Genomic DNA, 18,575 nt, shown 5'->3' with positions numbered 1-18,575 from the left:
TAGAAATAAATTTAGGCCCAAGACTTTATGACAAAGTACTTTCTTAAAATGTTCACAAACTTTTGTAAGTTACTTCCTTCTGATTAAAATTATGGAAAACTGTTACATATTACAGTATAAAATAATACACATGCAAATGTTTACTGGTTAGTACACATTTTGGAGATGAACGCTTATATAGATGTCATTTTATTTGAATTTAACTCTCTAGTATCTTAGCTTGTCAATAAAGTTTTACATGTTAAATGGCATTCTGATCTATGTTGTTTTGAATAATCAGCTGACATTTCTATGTCAAATATTGTTTTTGTGAAACATGCATATAATTCATGATTTTTAAAATTATGTAGATATTTGATAACACTTGCTTTCTGTTAAGTTTTACCCTAAAAAATTCAGTTTATAAGAGTTTATAGCCATCTATTTAAAATATCACTTAGTTGAAAGGTAACTCTTTTAATGATGCTTACATAATTTTTCATTCTCCTTCAAGTGACTTTGTAGGAGGCAATTTTCTTATTAGGATTACAATCACTCTTGGTACAATGTTGAGGCAGGCAGAGAGCAGGTGATGGCTCAAGGAACTTTCCCTTGGAGCTCTGCTAATGGCCACAGCTCTCCTGTTCTAGTCTTTCTGGCTGCATTTATCAAAGAAAATAAATGTAGCCTGCATCCCTCGTGTGTTTGTTACTCTTTCCTTGCAAATACCCGGCATCTCCTTTCTATGAATAGTATGTGTACAAAAACACTTCCTTTCTTTTTCTCAGTTTGATTTCCTTTATTCTAGACATTCAGGAGGTTTCTCTTTCATTTTAAGCTCAGCTTTGCCTGTCCTTTATTTGAACAAGTGATAAAGGTTAGAGATTTCTGTGGAGTTTTGGAAAAGGAATAAAGCACACACAGGGAATATATTTGGTAAATATTACAGAAAATGCACTAAGCCTATAGGATTTCCCCCAAAGACACACAGGATGAAGAAGAGTGACATCCTTTACAAAGTGATCACCCACAGACTACTACACAATGTAGGTTGACAAGTGCAAGTTTTCATTTCAGATAATATTAATATAAAAGGTAATAGGTCTAGTTAATATATTATATTTCAGTACATGACAACTCTTTACATGTACTGTGGACTTTCTGCCTATTTATGTAGACAGTTTTACTGTTTTGGTGGTCCAAGATAGGTACCTAAATTTCCCTGATATAACATATACTTATTATATAATTATTCTAATATTTAGCTTCATATTTCAGATATTCTTTTCCCAATAAATATATACTCAACATCAACACTAATATTTACTTCTTATTTTATGGTTGAATGTTTGTATACATGTGCACATCCATATAACAACTGTAAGCACATGATTTATAGCTGCCTAGGTAAGACTAATGCATTAATAAAGGAAAGATTCTTAATAAGGTTTCATCTATGATTGAGAAAAAGGAAAAAAAGAAGTAACATTCATTTTTACATCAGTATGGAACGCTAACTTTTTCAGTGGAGTGTTATTCTCTCAGCTAATGTAGCTAATACTGTCTGATCTGAACATTTTGGAACTGATTACTATAGCTAGAGGAAATCAGTTTTATCATTTTAGACTTGTGCTTGCCTCTCTGTTTCCTCAATGTATATAAGCTGCAGGTGTAATGCATCCCTTGGTGCTAACATGATGAGCTATTATCTGAGTGTATACAAGAAATAAAGTTGCATTTCTGAAAGCAGTGGGAAGAAATATTGAGCATTTAATCAATTCTGCCAGGGTTTCTCACATATTTAGTAATTAAACAGAGGAGTTTGAACATGGTATTTTCAGATCTATCTGGGTTCAAACTTCAGAAGATTATTTAAAAATCTAGAAAAAAACCTTGACAATTATTTTCAGGATTAGATACAAAGGTAAAGTAGATTTGAGTGTATACCTGTTTCAAAGGGTTGCGAGATTTAGTGTTGTATATTTTTAAATTAACAGACTAGAAAGGTAATGGGGGAAAAGTGTTTTTGTTACAAAATAACACATTTTTAAGGTCACATATCTTCTGTGTATTTGTAGGTTTTTAAACAAATGGCATGTGTCTTGTTACCATAAACCTGGTTCTAAAGACACTTATAGGTGTACCACAAATAGAATAGAGAGTGGACATTTACAAAAGTTATTCCAATTGCTTAATGCCAGCAGACATAAGAGAGAAGTCAAGGGAAATGACCTTTGGTCTTACAAGTGAGACATTACTGGAATAAACAACATACCTTGCAGTTACAGGGTCCAAAACAAGGGTCCTCATTGGTGCTTCCTGCACCACTACAGTTACAAGGTTTGCAGTCTGGGTAGCCAGTGTAGCCCCTGGCACACCGATCACAGCTCACCCCTCTGAAGCCAGGTTTGCAATGGCAGGACCCAGGCGCCAGACCTAACGGAAGATGAGACATGTATCAATATTTTCTAACTGACTCATAAACCGCCTTTGACTATCACAAGATGGGAAACTACTTTGGGAGTAAAAATATGCTGTATTGTTGCTGAATCACCATTACATCATATACTTGTATTTCCACTTTTCTATTTTTTATCCCTTTTCAACAACAAAATACCATTTTAAACTCAAGGAGGAAGTTAAATCATACTACTAAAAACAATATGATTTAGTTGATATCATAAAAAGATAAGGGACCATAAAATGAAAAATGACATCAATAATTCACCATCTTAGTGTTAAAACTATCATTTTTTTTAATCTTTTAAGATTTAAGACTAAGGATAAATAGATAATCCTATAGTTTTGTGAAGAAATCAGGTAAGCTAAACTGTGCCAAAGAAACATTACCAGTCTTTTAACTCAAAAGTCTTTGGGGTGGTGGGGGAAAAGCCTGTATTATAGCCATGATTTATTTTAGTCTTTCCAAAGACGAGAAGAATCCCCTCTTAAAATATAAAGAAACAGTTTCAGATATATTCTATGAATTTCCTACTTAACTTTGGCAAGCAACTTTCCTGAAAGTAGCTACTAAATGTTTTACATCAAGGAGTTATTTTGACATTTGATTTCTTAATGTTTGGATTTCATTATGAACTTCAATCCTCAAATAAAGTATTTGGCTTAAAGTCAGCCATCCTCCCTTCATTAACTCATGACTACTATCTTTTGTGGTCCTTTATGTACACTGCTTACTTTCTACACTATTGACTACATTTCCATCTGTGATCTCTATTTGCTCTTCTCATTATGCACACACATCCCTCAGTGCTGTCATTTCACCTTAGAAACCACAGAGGCTACAAAACAATCTCACAAATAACAAGACATCAAAAAATTACATACATCACAGGTTTGTAATTGACTAGAAAAAATATATATATACACATAGATACTTAAATATGTGTATATATATGCATACATGTGTATCTAGTGCAAAACAACTCTTTTTGCTTTTAAAGAATAATTAAACACAAAAATAATTATTGAGATGAATTAAAAATGGCTTTCTGGAGAGGATATTGATAGATATAAGAATACATTTATTATGCGAATGAAATCAACTGCAACATGTTCTCCTGAAATAATCACATTTGGCTTTAGCTGTCCTTCCATCAGAACAATGATCCTCTATGGCCACTCTTACCTCGTCGAGCATGTTTTTCATCCTTGACACACACTGCATTTAAGGAACCAACTGGATCACAATGGCATGGCTGGCATGGTCTTGGATAATTTGGAGATACCTAACAAAAATATTAAAATGCTTTTAATCAAGTGTAATGAAAACATTAATATTTTTCAATTCCACAAGCATTTAAAGATAAACTAATTTTAATAATATACAGTAATAAATTATATTGAGAAATGATAATATAAGAAAGTTTCTTTAATATATGTTTGCAATTTCCAAAATTCATTTCTTCTAAGTGGATACACAGAAATAAAGAGGATTGTATAATAAATTCCTATATATGTTATATTGATTCAACAATTATCAAGATTTTGCCACATAAGTTTCATCATGTTTTATCTTTTGCAGAAGTTTTTAAAGAAAACCCCAAATAGCCTTTTAATTCGTACACATTTCAGTTATACATCTCTTTCTTTTATATCCAAAGTATTATCATAACAAAAAAAATGTTTACGTATGTAGAGAATATTAGAGAAATATATATTCCATAATAAAATCTTCCTCATTGTTTTGTTTTATTACAAAAGAGCTCAAAATTAGTAATTTTCCTCAAATTTATTTTTCAAGAACTTTTTCACATTGATCATGATATGATTAATTAAGCAGAAATTTGTATTTGGTGCTTGAAAAAAGATAAAGTTAAATATTTAGATTAAAAATTAGATTTTCTGAGAAGGCAGCATAATCTAGAGGAAAACAGTGTAGGCTCTATAACTAGGAAACCTCGAGCTCATATCCCAGTGTGGCCACTTACTGGCTATGCGACCTCCTGCAACTCATTTACTCCCTGGTAATATGAGGATAGTAATAGCAACGATAGTTATGTTCTTAAATTAAAATTAAGAGGAATAACATAAAGTATCTCATAAGGTTCCTCATATATACTAAATATTTAATACAGCTGGAAGCTCTCAATGTTAGAATATTTAAATTAAACAAACCTAGACTGTTCTGTAGCATATATACAATATTCTCCTGATACAATAGGCTAACAACAAAAAAATAACTAAATTATTTGCCTAGGAAATACTGAAATACTGCTGAATACATATATAAATGTATGTATATAAATATATATAATTCCCCCATAAAAATCAATTTTTATATATGTATATACCTAGGCTTAATTTACAAATAAAAACTTGTTTGCTAATATAAGTCAGTGTCATAAGGAGAGAAATATTTACATATCTGATAGAATATCAACCAACTATGTCCACAGATCAGTTTCAAAAATCATCATTTGTTTAGGACATATTCATTTACTTCCTACAAAGCACAGATAGGTAATGCCTGATTCCTGACTTAAAGAAGCTTACAGGAATAAAGGACTTGAAAGATATTGATTAAATAGAATGTGTCAAGTGATAAAACACACATAAGCAGAGCAGAGCATTATGGGGCAAAAGAGGAGGGAATAATAACACAATGAAGTCAAGCAATGTTTCACAGAAAAAGTGACATTTAGACTGGGGCTTGAAGTATGAGTAGCAATTTGAGAGTGGAATTGGGACAAGGGCTTTCTAACCCCGAGAAAACCACCAAGACATACAAAAAAAACCCAAAAGACAAAAGCCAAAAAAAAAAAAAAAAACCCCAAAACCCTCTGTGGGCATGTAGTGGGGACTTCTTCAGATAAATTCCTAGCTCTTATAAATATGATTTATGATTCCAATGATGAGCTTCAGTAAACTAAATCTTCTTAATTTATCCTTCTTTCTGGTAGTTGGGAAAATCTGCCTGAATCAGAGTGCTGATCAAGAAAAATGTTTAACATATGAGATTCTATACATATATCTACTTTATAATTGATTTTGAATTTTATTAAAATAACAAGGTTACTAACTAGTCCTCAAAGTAAACTATGTAATATATACACATATATATTTGTTTTAACTCTTAAATACACATATTTAGCAGATAAATCTAAAATTAGATTATAAAGCAATAATTTTAAGACTATCAGAGATAACTTTCAGCTATAAAATTTGCAGTGCACAAACTTCTCTTTCTTTATCTTCATAAAAACACAATGAACTTCTACCCAAATATTAAGCACTTAAAAGATTTTAATCTTTTAACACAATATAGCATAAGCATTTTTATGGGTTAAAATATCAAAATCTAAGCTCAGATTCACTTAACAACTTGTCCTAATAAAAAACTTGATCAAGCTTCCAGTTTTGATGATGACAGAGTGTCTGGTACAGATCCAGCACACCCTCAAGTAACAATTATGAATTTTGGATAAAATATAAAAATCAAGTATTTGAGGACTTGGGAGAATAATCCAAAGCAGGCAGAAACTGGAAGGAACTGAGATTTGAAAGAAAAAATGCACTAGATGAGATCCATGTTTGTATAAGGGTAACAAAATCTGCGTATAAATACCCCTCAATTATTAACTGATCCCTTAATTGTACATTAATTCAGGAAATTTCAAGGAGTCCTGTGGAAAGCAGCAGCTGGCCTGAGTAGAAATTTCCAGTTCACACACCATAAAGTAAACTGAAATTAAAGTTTATGAACCAAGTTAGAAGTTTAGATCAACACCCAGAGCTTTCTATTAATCTGCTCTAACAAAGTATAGTTTCATAATGATTAGTCAGTAAGTTGACTACCAAATTAAAAAAATCAAAAATCTTCAGAAGAAGGTAACAAAATCTTGTCTCTATACTGTATCATGCACAATATCCTGTGTAAGTCATAAATTACTACACATGAGGAAAAAAACAAAGGTGTGCTCCTGAAAAAATAAAAAAAACAAGTCAATAAAAACAGACCTTGAGTTGTCCCAGGTAATGAAGTTAGCAGACAAGGACTTATACAGGTACTCCATACATGCTTAAGAACATAAAGGGAATAACATTTATTATAATGAGTGATATGCATGTAGTATTTTAGCAGAGAAATAAAAAATTAAGAACTCTAGAAAGCTGAAAAGTAAAATATTTCAATGAAAAAATTATGGATATGCTAGGGAGAAACCATGGTAACCTAGTCACAGACAAACAGAAGTTATCCAATCCCAAGAAGAAAAAAAAGAAAAAAAATTTAATTAGCACAGCCTCAGGAACCTGTAGGACACAGTCTAGCAACCTAACCTGCATGTAGCTGGAGTCACAAAAGGAGAAGAGATGGCAAGCTTTAAAAAAATGTTTTAAGAAATAATGTCCTAAAATTTCCAAAATGTGGTATAAAATATTAACTTATAATTAGAAGAAGCTCAGTAACCAAGAAGATAAGCACAAAGAAAGTCACACTTAGGCACATGGGGTCTCTAACTCTGAAACTGGAAAACTTTCTACAAAAGGCCATATAGTAAAATTGTTGGTTTTATAAACCACATAAGGTCTGTTTTTTTTCTCTCCCAGTTCCTCCTCTCCTCTGCTTCCTCCTCCAAGTTCTTGTTCATCTTGTTTTTGTTCTTCTTTTTCCTAATGTTGTTTTTCTTTTTTCTTCTCTTTCCTTCTCTTTTCCCTTCCCCTTCTTTTTCTTCTTCTTCTCCTCCTTCTCTTTTTTCTTTTAACAAGCTCTTACAAATGTAAAAAAAAAAAAAAAAACATTTTTTGTTTGTAGGCCATACAAATATAGGCCATGCCAAATTTGATCTAGAGGCCATAGTTTGCCAGTACATAGTTTGGCTGCTAAAAGGCAAATATAAACAGGACATCTCGAAATCGATCAAAGAATGAAAAACCTGTTATATGTAGAAGAACAAAAATACAAGTGATGGCTCCCTTCTCATAAGAAAAAATGAAATCCAGAAAACACCGTATCTATAAAGTACTGAAAGAAAAACAAACTAAAATCTCCCTCCTCGTAATGAAAATATATGTCAATAGTAAGGAAAAAAATAAAGACATTTTCAGATAAAATAAAGCTTGAGAGAATTTGTCACCAGCAGTTCTTGTACTATAAAAAAATACCTAAAGGAAGTTCTTCAGGTAGAAGGGAAATTATACCAGACAGAGCCCAGTTAATCAGAAAGAAATAAATACTAGAAATGGTAAATAGATGGTTAATGTAAAACTATCTTTTCCTCCCCTTCATTTCTTTAAAGGAAAAGTGACTTCAAACAAAAATTACAACACTGTATTGGAGACTTAGAACTTATATGCAATATATGGAAATATCAGCTCAAAAGATAGGTGTAGATAGAACTACACTAAATAAAATTTTGATTGTATGTTAAGCAAGTATTGTATTAGTTACTCTGAGCAGACAGTGACAAGTTAAGAAGGTATATTATAATCTCTATAGCATGAACTAAAAAATTGAAAAGATAATACAAAGGACTACAGTCAAAAAGATAGTAAACAAATAAAATGGAACCAAAAAAAATAAAATAGATCTGTTTGTTTAACACAAAAGAAGACAGAAAAGGAAGAACTGGAACAAAACCCGAAAATAAATAGCAAACCCAACCACCCCTTAATTACATTAAATGTGTGGACTAAACATGCGGTTTAAAAGACAATGATTATCAGGATAAAAAAGCAACACCCAGCTATTTTACTGTTTATATTTGTTTTTAAATAAAAATGCAAATAGACTGAAACTAAAAAATGGGAAAATATATACTATGCATAAGAAAGCTGGTACAGCTATACTAACAGCAGACAAAGTTGACTTTATAACAAAAAGTTTTATCTGAGATAAAGAGATTTTCATAATTTTTATAAGACATAGAATATATAAAGATAGAAAAAATTCTAAATATGTATGCACCCCAAAACAGTGCTTCTAAGTACATGAGGAAATATTGACAAAATGAAAGGTAAGAATTCACAATCATATATTTGACAAATCCACATTTATAGCCATTATCAACTTCAGGATAAATATTCTCCTCAACTGCACATGCTGGTTTACCAAGAAAGACCATGAACTGAGCCATAAGATAAATCTCAAGAAACCTCTGAAGTCTGGCATCTTAGAGAGTATGCCTCAGACCATAAGATAGTGTATAACTCAATAAAAAGATAATATTTTAATAAAGCCCAAATATTTGGAAATTAAACAACAGAGAACAAATCACAACATAAATAAAAATTATTTAAATAGATGATAATGTATGTAAAGCACTTATGAACTCGTGGGAACCAGCTAAAATTCTCACTAAAAGGGAATTTATATTTAAGTGCTTACAATCGAAAAAAAGAGAAAGGTTTAAAGTCAATAATCTAAGTTTCCAAATTGATAGACAATTGAAGAAAAGAAATTTAAACCCAAAACAGGTTAAAAGAATAATATAATAAAGAACAGAAATCAATAAATAAAGAAAAAATAAAAAGCAAAAGTTTGTTTGAAAAGATTAAGAAAATTGGTAAACTTCTAGCATAAGTGATCAATAAAAAAGAGAACATAAATTAACAATTTTAGGAATTAAAAGGAAATATCAGTATAAATACTACTGACTTTAAAGGAATAACAAGGGATTTAGGGGTAGTCAATAAGCACTTAAAATGAAAATTTAATCCACAAGATCTGCTGTAAATTCATAACAGAAGATCTGCTGTAGCACCAAGCATTGATGGGAACGACTTATTATTGCCTGATACCCACCTGCCATGCCCACTACACCCACATCCTCTTGAACAGCTAATTCCAAAAGATAGTCAGCACCAAATATTAGAGATGGTACAGAAGGATGGGAACTCACATACACTTTTGGTGAATATGCAAAATAGTATTACTAATCTGGCAAAATGTTGGCAGTTCTTGTAAAGGCAAACACATATCTAGCCTGTGAATAAAGGATTCTACTCTTAGATGTTTACACTAGATGAATAAAACATGACCACAAAAAGACTTATATAAAATTGTTTTGTAGGAACTAACCCAAAACTGGAAATAACCCAAATATCCAACAACAGGAAAACAGATTAAAATTCGAGGTATGTTCATGCAAAGGAGCCCTCAGCAATTTTTTTTTTTTTTGAGAAAGAACTAATAATTGACATGGCCAACATGGGATAAATCTTAACATTGAGTGAAAGGAAGACTAAAAATTGTATGTACTTTATGATTTCACTTTTATGAAATTCTCTAAGAGGCAAAACTAATTTATGTTCTAAAAATCAGAACAGAGTTTGCCTGGGGGTGGGGATTGACTGGAATGAGGCACAGTGGAAACTTCTGGACAGATAGAAATGTTTTACATCACATCCTCAAAGATTTATATCAGTTTCTCCTTTTGAAATGTTCCTCATCACCTTTCAAAATTTGAAGTCCAGCTGTTTAGAAAAGCTATCAAAATTATTTTTCTCTCTAATACATTTCTGTATGAAAAAGCCAAAATAACACTTCATAAAAGGAAAAGTAAACTTTACCCCTTTGGGTCTGAAGAAACCATCAACGCACGTCTCACAGTTTACACCAGCAGTGTTTTGAGTACAATTAATGCACACACCCCCTCCAATGTACTTTCCACGTATATTTAAACTCAGATTTCTTCTGGCAACATTTTCATCATAATAGCATTCTTCAGCTTTCCCATGACAATTGCAGGCTGCATTAGGGAAAAATAAATTCATAAACATTAAATTCAGATTTCAGATATATTTAAAAATTATTTTCTATTGCACAAGAGATTTTTTTACCATATGAAAAATTATATTACATTATGTGCATATGATCAATACAAAAGTATCTAGGAAGTATTTGGATTTATTAGATACATTATTAAGTTCACATGTTTTAATGGAACTGGAAATAACTGAAACATAAGTTAAGCTGAATCATATGAAATTGCCAATGTTTGACTGATTTTATCTAATAAAACTGATATTTCATATAATTCAACCTATAATCTCCTACTATGACAAATTATTGAATTATGGCACCGAATGATTAATACCCATGTAATGTGTAATGAATAATTATTATATGTCAATCTCTGTGTTAGATTTTATGGGTAAAAAAGGATGTTTAGTATATACATTTGACTCTTGAATAATGCAGGTATTAAGGGCACCAATCTTTTGCGCAGTGGAAAGCTGGAGTAGAACTCTGCAGTTAGCCCTCTCTGTCCTTGGTCCCTCATCCAAATCAGTATTGTAAGTCAAACTCTGAAGTCAGGCTCCAGAGTCTGCAGGGCTCACCACTACCACAGTCCCTTCAAGTTACCTGGTAAGAGAAAAAAGATGGATGAAAACCACCAAGTAACCTAGTGGCTGGCTATTTTGTGCCAGTCTTGGATGGGCATGTCCTCTCACTACTGAGAAGTCATGGGAGTAGAGAAAGTCTTAATTTCACTAAGGCTCAGTTTCCATATAAAATGTGGAGTGGTCAATAGTAATTAGCAGATAGGGATATTTCAAAGCATTAGGTGTGAAAATGCATGTAAAATCATTAGCATAATGCCTTGTCAATAAGTTCTTAATTGATTTTTTCCTCCTCCACTTCCTCTCTTCTTCATCCTCCTTTTTTTCCTACCCTCTTCTCCTCTTCTTTTTCATGTCACATTACAGCAGTTCAGAGAAGTGAAAAATCACTTCCCCAGGGAGAACTAAGGCTTTGAAAAATGATGGAATTTATTTTAGGGTGGGAACCAGGGAAAAGATACATTGTGACATCTTCTTCTGATGTTGAGTTTCTCAGGTATCTTTGTATTGATTTCCACACATATATGTGCGTGCGTACGTCTGCAAGTGTGTGCATGTGCACATGCGTGTATGTGGCACACTGCTCAATCTTTTTTTTTTTTAATTCCACAAAGGGGGACATTTACATACTGTGCTGAACTATTTCTTTTTACTAATAGTAAATAGCATAGTTCTCTATCTAACGGTATATGTTCTCCCTAAGGTTACACTGGGTACTTCTTGAATGGAAGTATTCATCAGGTCCCTATTAATGGGCAGTTACAGTGTTTCCAGATTTCTTCTTTATAGATAACACTGAGTACCTACTAGGAGATCAATGGAGGTGGAGGTCAGAGTCGGGGTTCTGATGATAGACAGTTTCCCATTTGCCAGCTGAGTTATTTGAGGAGGAAATTCAAGTTTTAGTGCCATTTTAGTTCATTAACTCTTAGGTTGTTGAGAGAATGCAAATTACCTAGCAGAATGCCTGGGACAGTAAATACTCAACCCCGTAAATGTCAGTAGCAGAAGGACCAGGTACCAATGATAAGGCTCATAATGTGTCCTGTCTAGCCATCTGAGTACATCTATAGGTTAAATTCCTGCAAGGACAATTTCTAGGCAAGGAACATGTTAAATTTTAATTTTAATTAACTTGAAAAATTTCCCTCCAAAAATGCCATGTCAGACTACTCTCCTTCCAATTGCTATGATGAAACCTGTTTTCCCATGGCCTCACCGACACTTCATTATCAACACTTTCAATTCAGTTTCTGGACATAGTAAGCATTCAAGCATTTGCTGAGTGAATGAATGAACACTTTGGTAAGTTAAAAAGAGTATTTTCATTGTTTCAATTAATATTTCCTTAATTATAAATGTAATAATAATCTTTATATGGTTATAAGTCATATTTTTTCCTGAGAAGTGCCTGTTTTGAACTTTGCTCATTTTTAACAGTTTTTTTAATATATATTTTTTCTTATTGCTACAGAAGATCTCTAAGGGCATTATCTCCTTGTCTCATTTGTTGCAAATAGCTTCCCCAGTCTATGGATTTTTGATATAGGATGTGGTATTCTTTCTATATTAATAGAGAGTTTTCCAACCTTATTCTGGGGAATATGTGGTCACAAATATGTCATTAGGTATTACAAGGAGTTTTACATCTTTAGGACAATGCACAAGGATTCTTAAAAGTCTTGTAAAAATATATTGTAAGAAATAGTCAAGATTTCTACTACCAGTATAGCTAGAGGGAAACACAGAGAAATATAAATTTATTCTCACATTATTTAGAACTCGTATTGCTGACAGTATGTATAAACATGAGCTAATGCAGGTAAACACTGATGCTTGAGGAGCAGTCCTTCTCACATTCCACGCGGTGAGGACCCTCTGCCCTGGCTGCTTTTAAAGGCCCTGGGCCTGCACAGCTTTCATCTATAGCCTCAGAAGACATGGGTGGTACCTACTCACAAAGAGCCATGTTACATTCTGTCATCAGCAGTTCGCTATTTCACAGAATGCTCAAGGCACGCGAAACTGTCTGTTAACATGGGCTTAGCCATGGAATACATATTCTTTGCACTTTGAAGATACAATCTGCCTCAACTAAGCTAGACTGATGAAAATTCAAATTAAACTCTAATGAATTTGAAGGCAATTATTCATTTCATAGAGGGATTTGTCATGTTACAGGATTTTTCTACATGCTAAGGTGACTGGAATACAGTTCAACTTGGAAAAGAAAATTTTCATATAAGCTTTTAAGAATGTATGCATTGCCAAAAACACAATATTTATACAAGGTTTTATGGTTAAGACACCATCTTTAATTTGTGGATTTAAAAAACACATATTTTTTTCAAGTTGGAAATATAACTTCCCATCTCTCCCACAAAGAAAGATAAAATTGTTTTATAATCCACTATTTTAAAACATGTATATAGCAGCAAGTGGAAATCTCCTTTTATGTTGCTTTTTCCATCCCTGTTGCTAAGTCTGATGTATCCTTTCTGTGTCCTTGTTTAAACACATATGCACAAGTGGAGAATGGTAACGATGTTGCATATCTACCTAATAGTACATCATTCTAACTATGTGATAGAATGTCAGAGTCTACAGGAGGAATCCCTACCCTCAAATGCTTTTCCCACTTGTGAGTGCTGATATTCCACAGCAGAAAAGAAGTTAATTAAATTTAAGGAAATTTGAGAAGAAATATTCATGGTGTCGTTTAACTGAAATTCGCTCTTAGGAATGAATGTCTGCTCTTATTGGGAGAAGCTGTGGAAACCCTGAGGGATGATCAGGAATGGTGTTGGGATAGATGGAGAAAACAAAAGCTGGGCTTCTGATAACCCCCTTACAACAGTGGGTAGTGGTGGCCATTCCTTCAGATACATCTCAGAAGCAATGAGTGATTTCTCAACCATAATATCCTCGCAAGCACACAGATACAAATAAAAAAGCAATAAAGGTAAGTGCAGAAAATGAAAGGACTCAAGACTTCTATAGTATATGCAAAATCAAAACTGAAAAGAAAATGTATTTTATGGTTGGGGAATATTTTATGATTAAAGTCTGCTATGATTCAGTAATTTTAAGGACCTGTCATGACTGATACATGATAAATATATTTTATTCAATAAATATATAAAGTTGGTAACAGTGCAAAATGTCTACTACACCTGTTCTTATTATTATATTATATTATATTATATTATACCTCATATTATACCTACTGAACTGAAAAACGTAGTTAGGACTGACTCACTAAAATATTGATATTTGAATTCAATTGAATTGGACTTCATAGCTAGTTTGGATTTAGAATTCAGCCCAAGTACTTGTTTTTAGGTCTCATCTTGTCCTGAGCAGATCTCCAGAAACACGGCTTTCTCTAGCATCTCTGTCACTATGTTGAGACAGTTGCCAATATTAGGCTATAAAGTCACCTGCTACCATTCTTGGGCATTTCCCTTTGGGAAAAACTGGACACATGGGTTGTCTTCAAAAGCAATAATATTAAAGTATAAATGAGTATTTGTTGGCACATGTTTGCATAGCCAGTTGTTTTGTTATTTTTCGTTACTGGCTTTTTGCTTGGTTGTCACTGTCTAGTAATTACTATAGCACAGTAATATGCTAATGATTGTCACTGATGCTGTTTCTAATATTAGCATTTTATACTGTTATTAATGTGAAACCATACTTCAAGAGATCAATGCTTATCATTAAAATAAATATTCTTTCTTCACAAATTTGATTTCTTGCATTCTCTGCTACCTTTTATACTCTCCTATTCGTCCCAGCTACTGCCCCGAAACACTACCATTTAATAAGTATAGTGAATGAAACAGAGTCCTTTTTTTCCAGATAATAAACTGACTCTAACCTGTAGGGTATCATCTCTCCTCTCTGTTTTTCCTCCATTTATTAGATGATAGTATTCAAAAGCTATTTACTAGGAGGGGGACTACAAAGGGAACAGGCAGAGGATCTGGAGCTAGACTGGTTTCAGAACCATTTTATAAACATACATGTTTAAAAGGCTAATCTCAATATCCGGTAGGATTTGCTGAATGTTTATTTACATTTTTCTCTCTCTATATATATCTCTCTCTATATATATCTTATAAGCTTCAGCTTCACCATGATGACAGTAAGTGTATACTATGATTTTACCTATTTCTCATAATCCTCACACAGTGGTAAATTCATGGGTGTTTGATAAATATTTGTCAAAGTGAAAAAAAAAAAAACTTGAAAACTCTAAAATAGGAGGGTAAAAGAGCTTACCAGCGACTGCCTTTCGTAAAACATATAAACTGAAAACAGGCGCCCACCCAAAATCAGCACATGTGTATATCACCTGCGTCCCAGAAAAGGAGGTATTCTGCATGTTATTGGCCTTTCTTCTCAGGAACATACCTTCACATTCAGTTTTGGTCAGGAAAGTGCCTGCTCGCCAAGGTTTCTGATGGAATCCAGGACAGCACTGATCGCAGCTATCACCGCACGTGTTATGCTCACATTCACAGCGGGATTTCTAGTCAAAAAATTGGGGGAAAGTGTACTTTCAGTATCCTTTGGAACCATAAATGAGAAGTTTTCCCTGAAAGGTAGAATGAAGAGAAAACATCGAGACTATGTACCAAAATATAAAACTCCTGTCAATCTAGGAGGAAAGAGGTGCTAGCCTTGGGAGTGGGTATATTTGATCAACATAAGCTTAGCGAAGGGGGGTCCAGGCTGGTTCTGCAATCACCAGGCTCTGACGTAGAAGACAGAAGAGGTCCAAAGGGGGTGGTCTTGAAAACTGAAATCCCCTCTGTGATTCCCGAGATCTACAGGTTTTGAGAGTTGGACGCATCTATTTTAAGGCTTCCTTAAAAGTATCATTAACATTTGGTGTAGGAAGAGGGGAAAGAGTAGATTCCTAGGCATGAGGTGGGGGCCGTGGAAGTAACAGAAATCTAATACCCTAAGCCTGAATCTCCTGTCTGTGTGTGTTTTGAGGACAGTCTTAATTCACTGCATGGAGCTGGCCTTTCAAGGCCATCATGTGGGCTCTCAAAGTTTGGGAAATATTGCTTATCAGAATGCATGATAGATGGTGCTCATGCTCTGCAGAAAGCAGCACCACCATCTTGCCCAGAAAAATCTGCCAGGGATTTGACTGTTCCCTAGGAAGTAACACAAGGATGCACTGGTCAGAAAACTAGCTTTGAGAGAAATACCATTTGTATTATAGTTTTAGTAGGAAAAAAAAACTTTACATAGGTAGCTACATTGTTCACTGATCTTACTACTCAATATATTTCTTCCATACACTATACAGTAGATGATTTTGTATCTCACAAGTTTGTTTATGACTGAGTAAAACAGATGCTCATTCATCTTCTTTTTTTATATTATGTTCACTTAATACATTGTCATTAATGAAAAACTCAACCCAAAACCACTCCAGTGTTTTCTGAACTGGTGGTTTCAATGCTCTCTTGAATACTCTCTTCCACTCGACTCTTTATAGCCCCTGTCCCAGCTCAGCCTCCTGTTCCATAGTCACTTATATTTACTTCCATGCACATTTTTCATTTGTTTGCATTAATTTTTCTTATGAAAACTCTTAAAAGAAATGGTCAGGTTGATGGATGGCAGGTATTCTCTAAAGCTAAATCATATAGCAGGCTGTCATAGCTAGAGAGGTTTCAAAATAGATAGACCAGTTTGAAGCCTTTTTGGAAAAAAAAACCTAATCTGTTTTCCAATACTGTGATGGCTGCCTTCAAAGTCTATCATCCTAACTGCCAGCTCTATTTCACCCTGGCATGGCTTTCTGTTACGCTGTCTAAGTGGGGACCTGACACCCATTCACAGTGTCCGTGTCAGCAAAGCTTCTCATGAACCATTTTACAGTTCAGAGCTTCATTTTGCCTAAGTATCGTATAAATATACATACATTTGTCACTGGATCAAGTGGACAAGCCCTGGCATGACCATAGCAGATGCACATCCCTCCAACAGAAATATCCTTGATCGAGTAGTAATACTGCAAAAAGCAATCCAGAGAGAAATCCTGTTAGGACCACTGCAAGGTGAAAGTACAAAAGGGAACATTCAGTTAAAAACTTGGCTTTCTGCTTGTATCCTTAGTGTGAAGCACTGCAGAAAAACTGAAGGCTCACAAAGATATCAAGTAACTCCTCACGTTGCAATCACAGCCCAAGGACAGAATGCCTCTAATTTATGTTAGGTGGACATTTTAGAAACTTCTTTCTCACAGACAGTACAAAGTCTGTGCTGGAGTACTTACTATTGAAAGCAAGTTGTTACGGGGTTGGGGGTAAGGACAGCAAGGACAATAATTCTTTATAAAAGTTGTTTCATGGAGTTTCTTGAAAGAAAGCCTCTTTAATTGTCATTAGAGGAACTTTAGTATTCGTGAAGCATATGCATTGTTTTACTTGATGGATTTGGAAAGAATCAACAAATTTAGGGGAATTTGTGCTCATAACAACACATTTCTTAACCATATGAAGAGGGAAATAAAAAGTAATTAACTACAAGATTGATTTAATATAATGTAAAGAGTAAACTAGATGTGCCAGATGCTTTTTTTTCATTATTATGTTAAAATATCCATGCAATTACTTTCCTATCTGAGTTAACATAGGGCTATGTTTCTAATTACTCTCAACTATCCAGCGAGTTGGAAAAGATTATTTGTAATTACAAAACTGGACTATTTTTAAATTTTAATTAATTTGTATATAACATTTTATAGTTGTGCAAATATTTCACATTATCTTTTGGAATCCAAATAACCATCTCAGTGGAAGATAGCTCTATTATTCCAATTACTTACACTAAAAAAACAAAACAACAACAACAATAAAAAAAAATTAGCAAAAATAAGTAGATGGACACAAATCTGAATTCCCTGACTACAAATTCCCTTTTTCCATTTACTTCTTTCTTTTCTTTTCGTATGTTTTTGTTATTTACATATAGTCTCTTTTATAATATTTTTGTTACTTTTGTTACTTTATCTTAGTTGATATACTTAGACCTCACAGTAATGTAACTTGCTAGGAAGTTTAGGTAACATAAAAGTCTGCTTTTCACTAACTTCATCACCTAATAATACAGATACAAATAGGGATAATAGTTCAGAAAGCTGATACAGTAGTTTTTTAGATGCTTTTAAAATTGGGAAATTTGTTTTAAATATAAATGTGTAATGCTTCATTTTTGAGTCACAAAATGGAGCTAAAATTCAATATCTTATTTTTATATATTGAAATTTACATGTAGTGTTTACTGAACTTGAATACTTTCAAAAATCATATTTATATGTTGAATTTCACTGCACTATTTTGAAGGCTCATGTACAATGAAGTTATAAATAATAGATGTGCATCCCAACCCCATCTATGGCTTCTGCAAAAGATGAAAAAAAGAATACATTTATTTTCATTGATTTTTTTCTTTGATAGATACACTGTCAAGAAAGATTAAATTTCACTTCAAAATTATTCAGTCTTCCTTGGTGTATATTTTTAAGTCATGCCAACATTATAATTAAAAGTTATTTTTTAACAAGTGAAGAATCTAGATTTGCTGTAAAATAATGACTACTTTTGCATAAGACAATTTACAATATACTGAAACATTATGTCAAGGTCAAATTATTTCAGTTTTGGAAAATACAGCGCACTAAAACATCTAACGTGTTGCATGGGGATAATTAAACTTTAAAAGTTATTTTTTAATGATGGAGAGGTTAGGTGTGAGTAAGTTAAGTA

At 33.2% G+C, this 18,575-nt stretch overlaps 1 protein-coding gene across 2 annotated transcripts in view; it reads right to left on the bottom strand.

Moving 5' to 3' along the window:
* Positions 1 to 18,575, bottom strand: part of LAMA2 (laminin subunit alpha 2) — a 516,055-nt gene that overhangs the window by 298,477 nt on the left and 199,003 nt on the right. For both annotated transcript variants that reach the window (XM_032484891.1, XM_032484892.1), the window contains exons 6-10: positions 16,730 to 16,819; positions 15,199 to 15,316; positions 10,009 to 10,187; positions 3,626 to 3,725; positions 2,255 to 2,415 (exon numbers count right to left, since the gene is read on the bottom strand). In XM_032484891.1, the coding sequence (XP_032340782.1) occupies positions 2,255 to 2,415; positions 3,626 to 3,725; positions 10,009 to 10,187; positions 15,199 to 15,316; positions 16,730 to 16,819 (648 nt within the window). The remainder of the gene's footprint in view (positions 1 to 2,254; positions 2,416 to 3,625; positions 3,726 to 10,008; positions 10,188 to 15,198; positions 15,317 to 16,729; positions 16,820 to 18,575) is intronic.

The sequence above is a fragment of the Camelus ferus genome, chromosome 8 (assembly GCF_009834535.1).
Source record: "Camelus ferus isolate YT-003-E chromosome 8, BCGSAC_Cfer_1.0, whole genome shotgun sequence".
In the NCBI taxonomy this organism is placed as follows: domain Eukaryota; kingdom Metazoa; phylum Chordata; class Mammalia; order Artiodactyla; family Camelidae; genus Camelus; species Camelus ferus.
The sequence above is the reverse complement of the archived record's forward strand: the minus strand, read 5'-3'. Positions and strand labels throughout refer to the sequence as shown.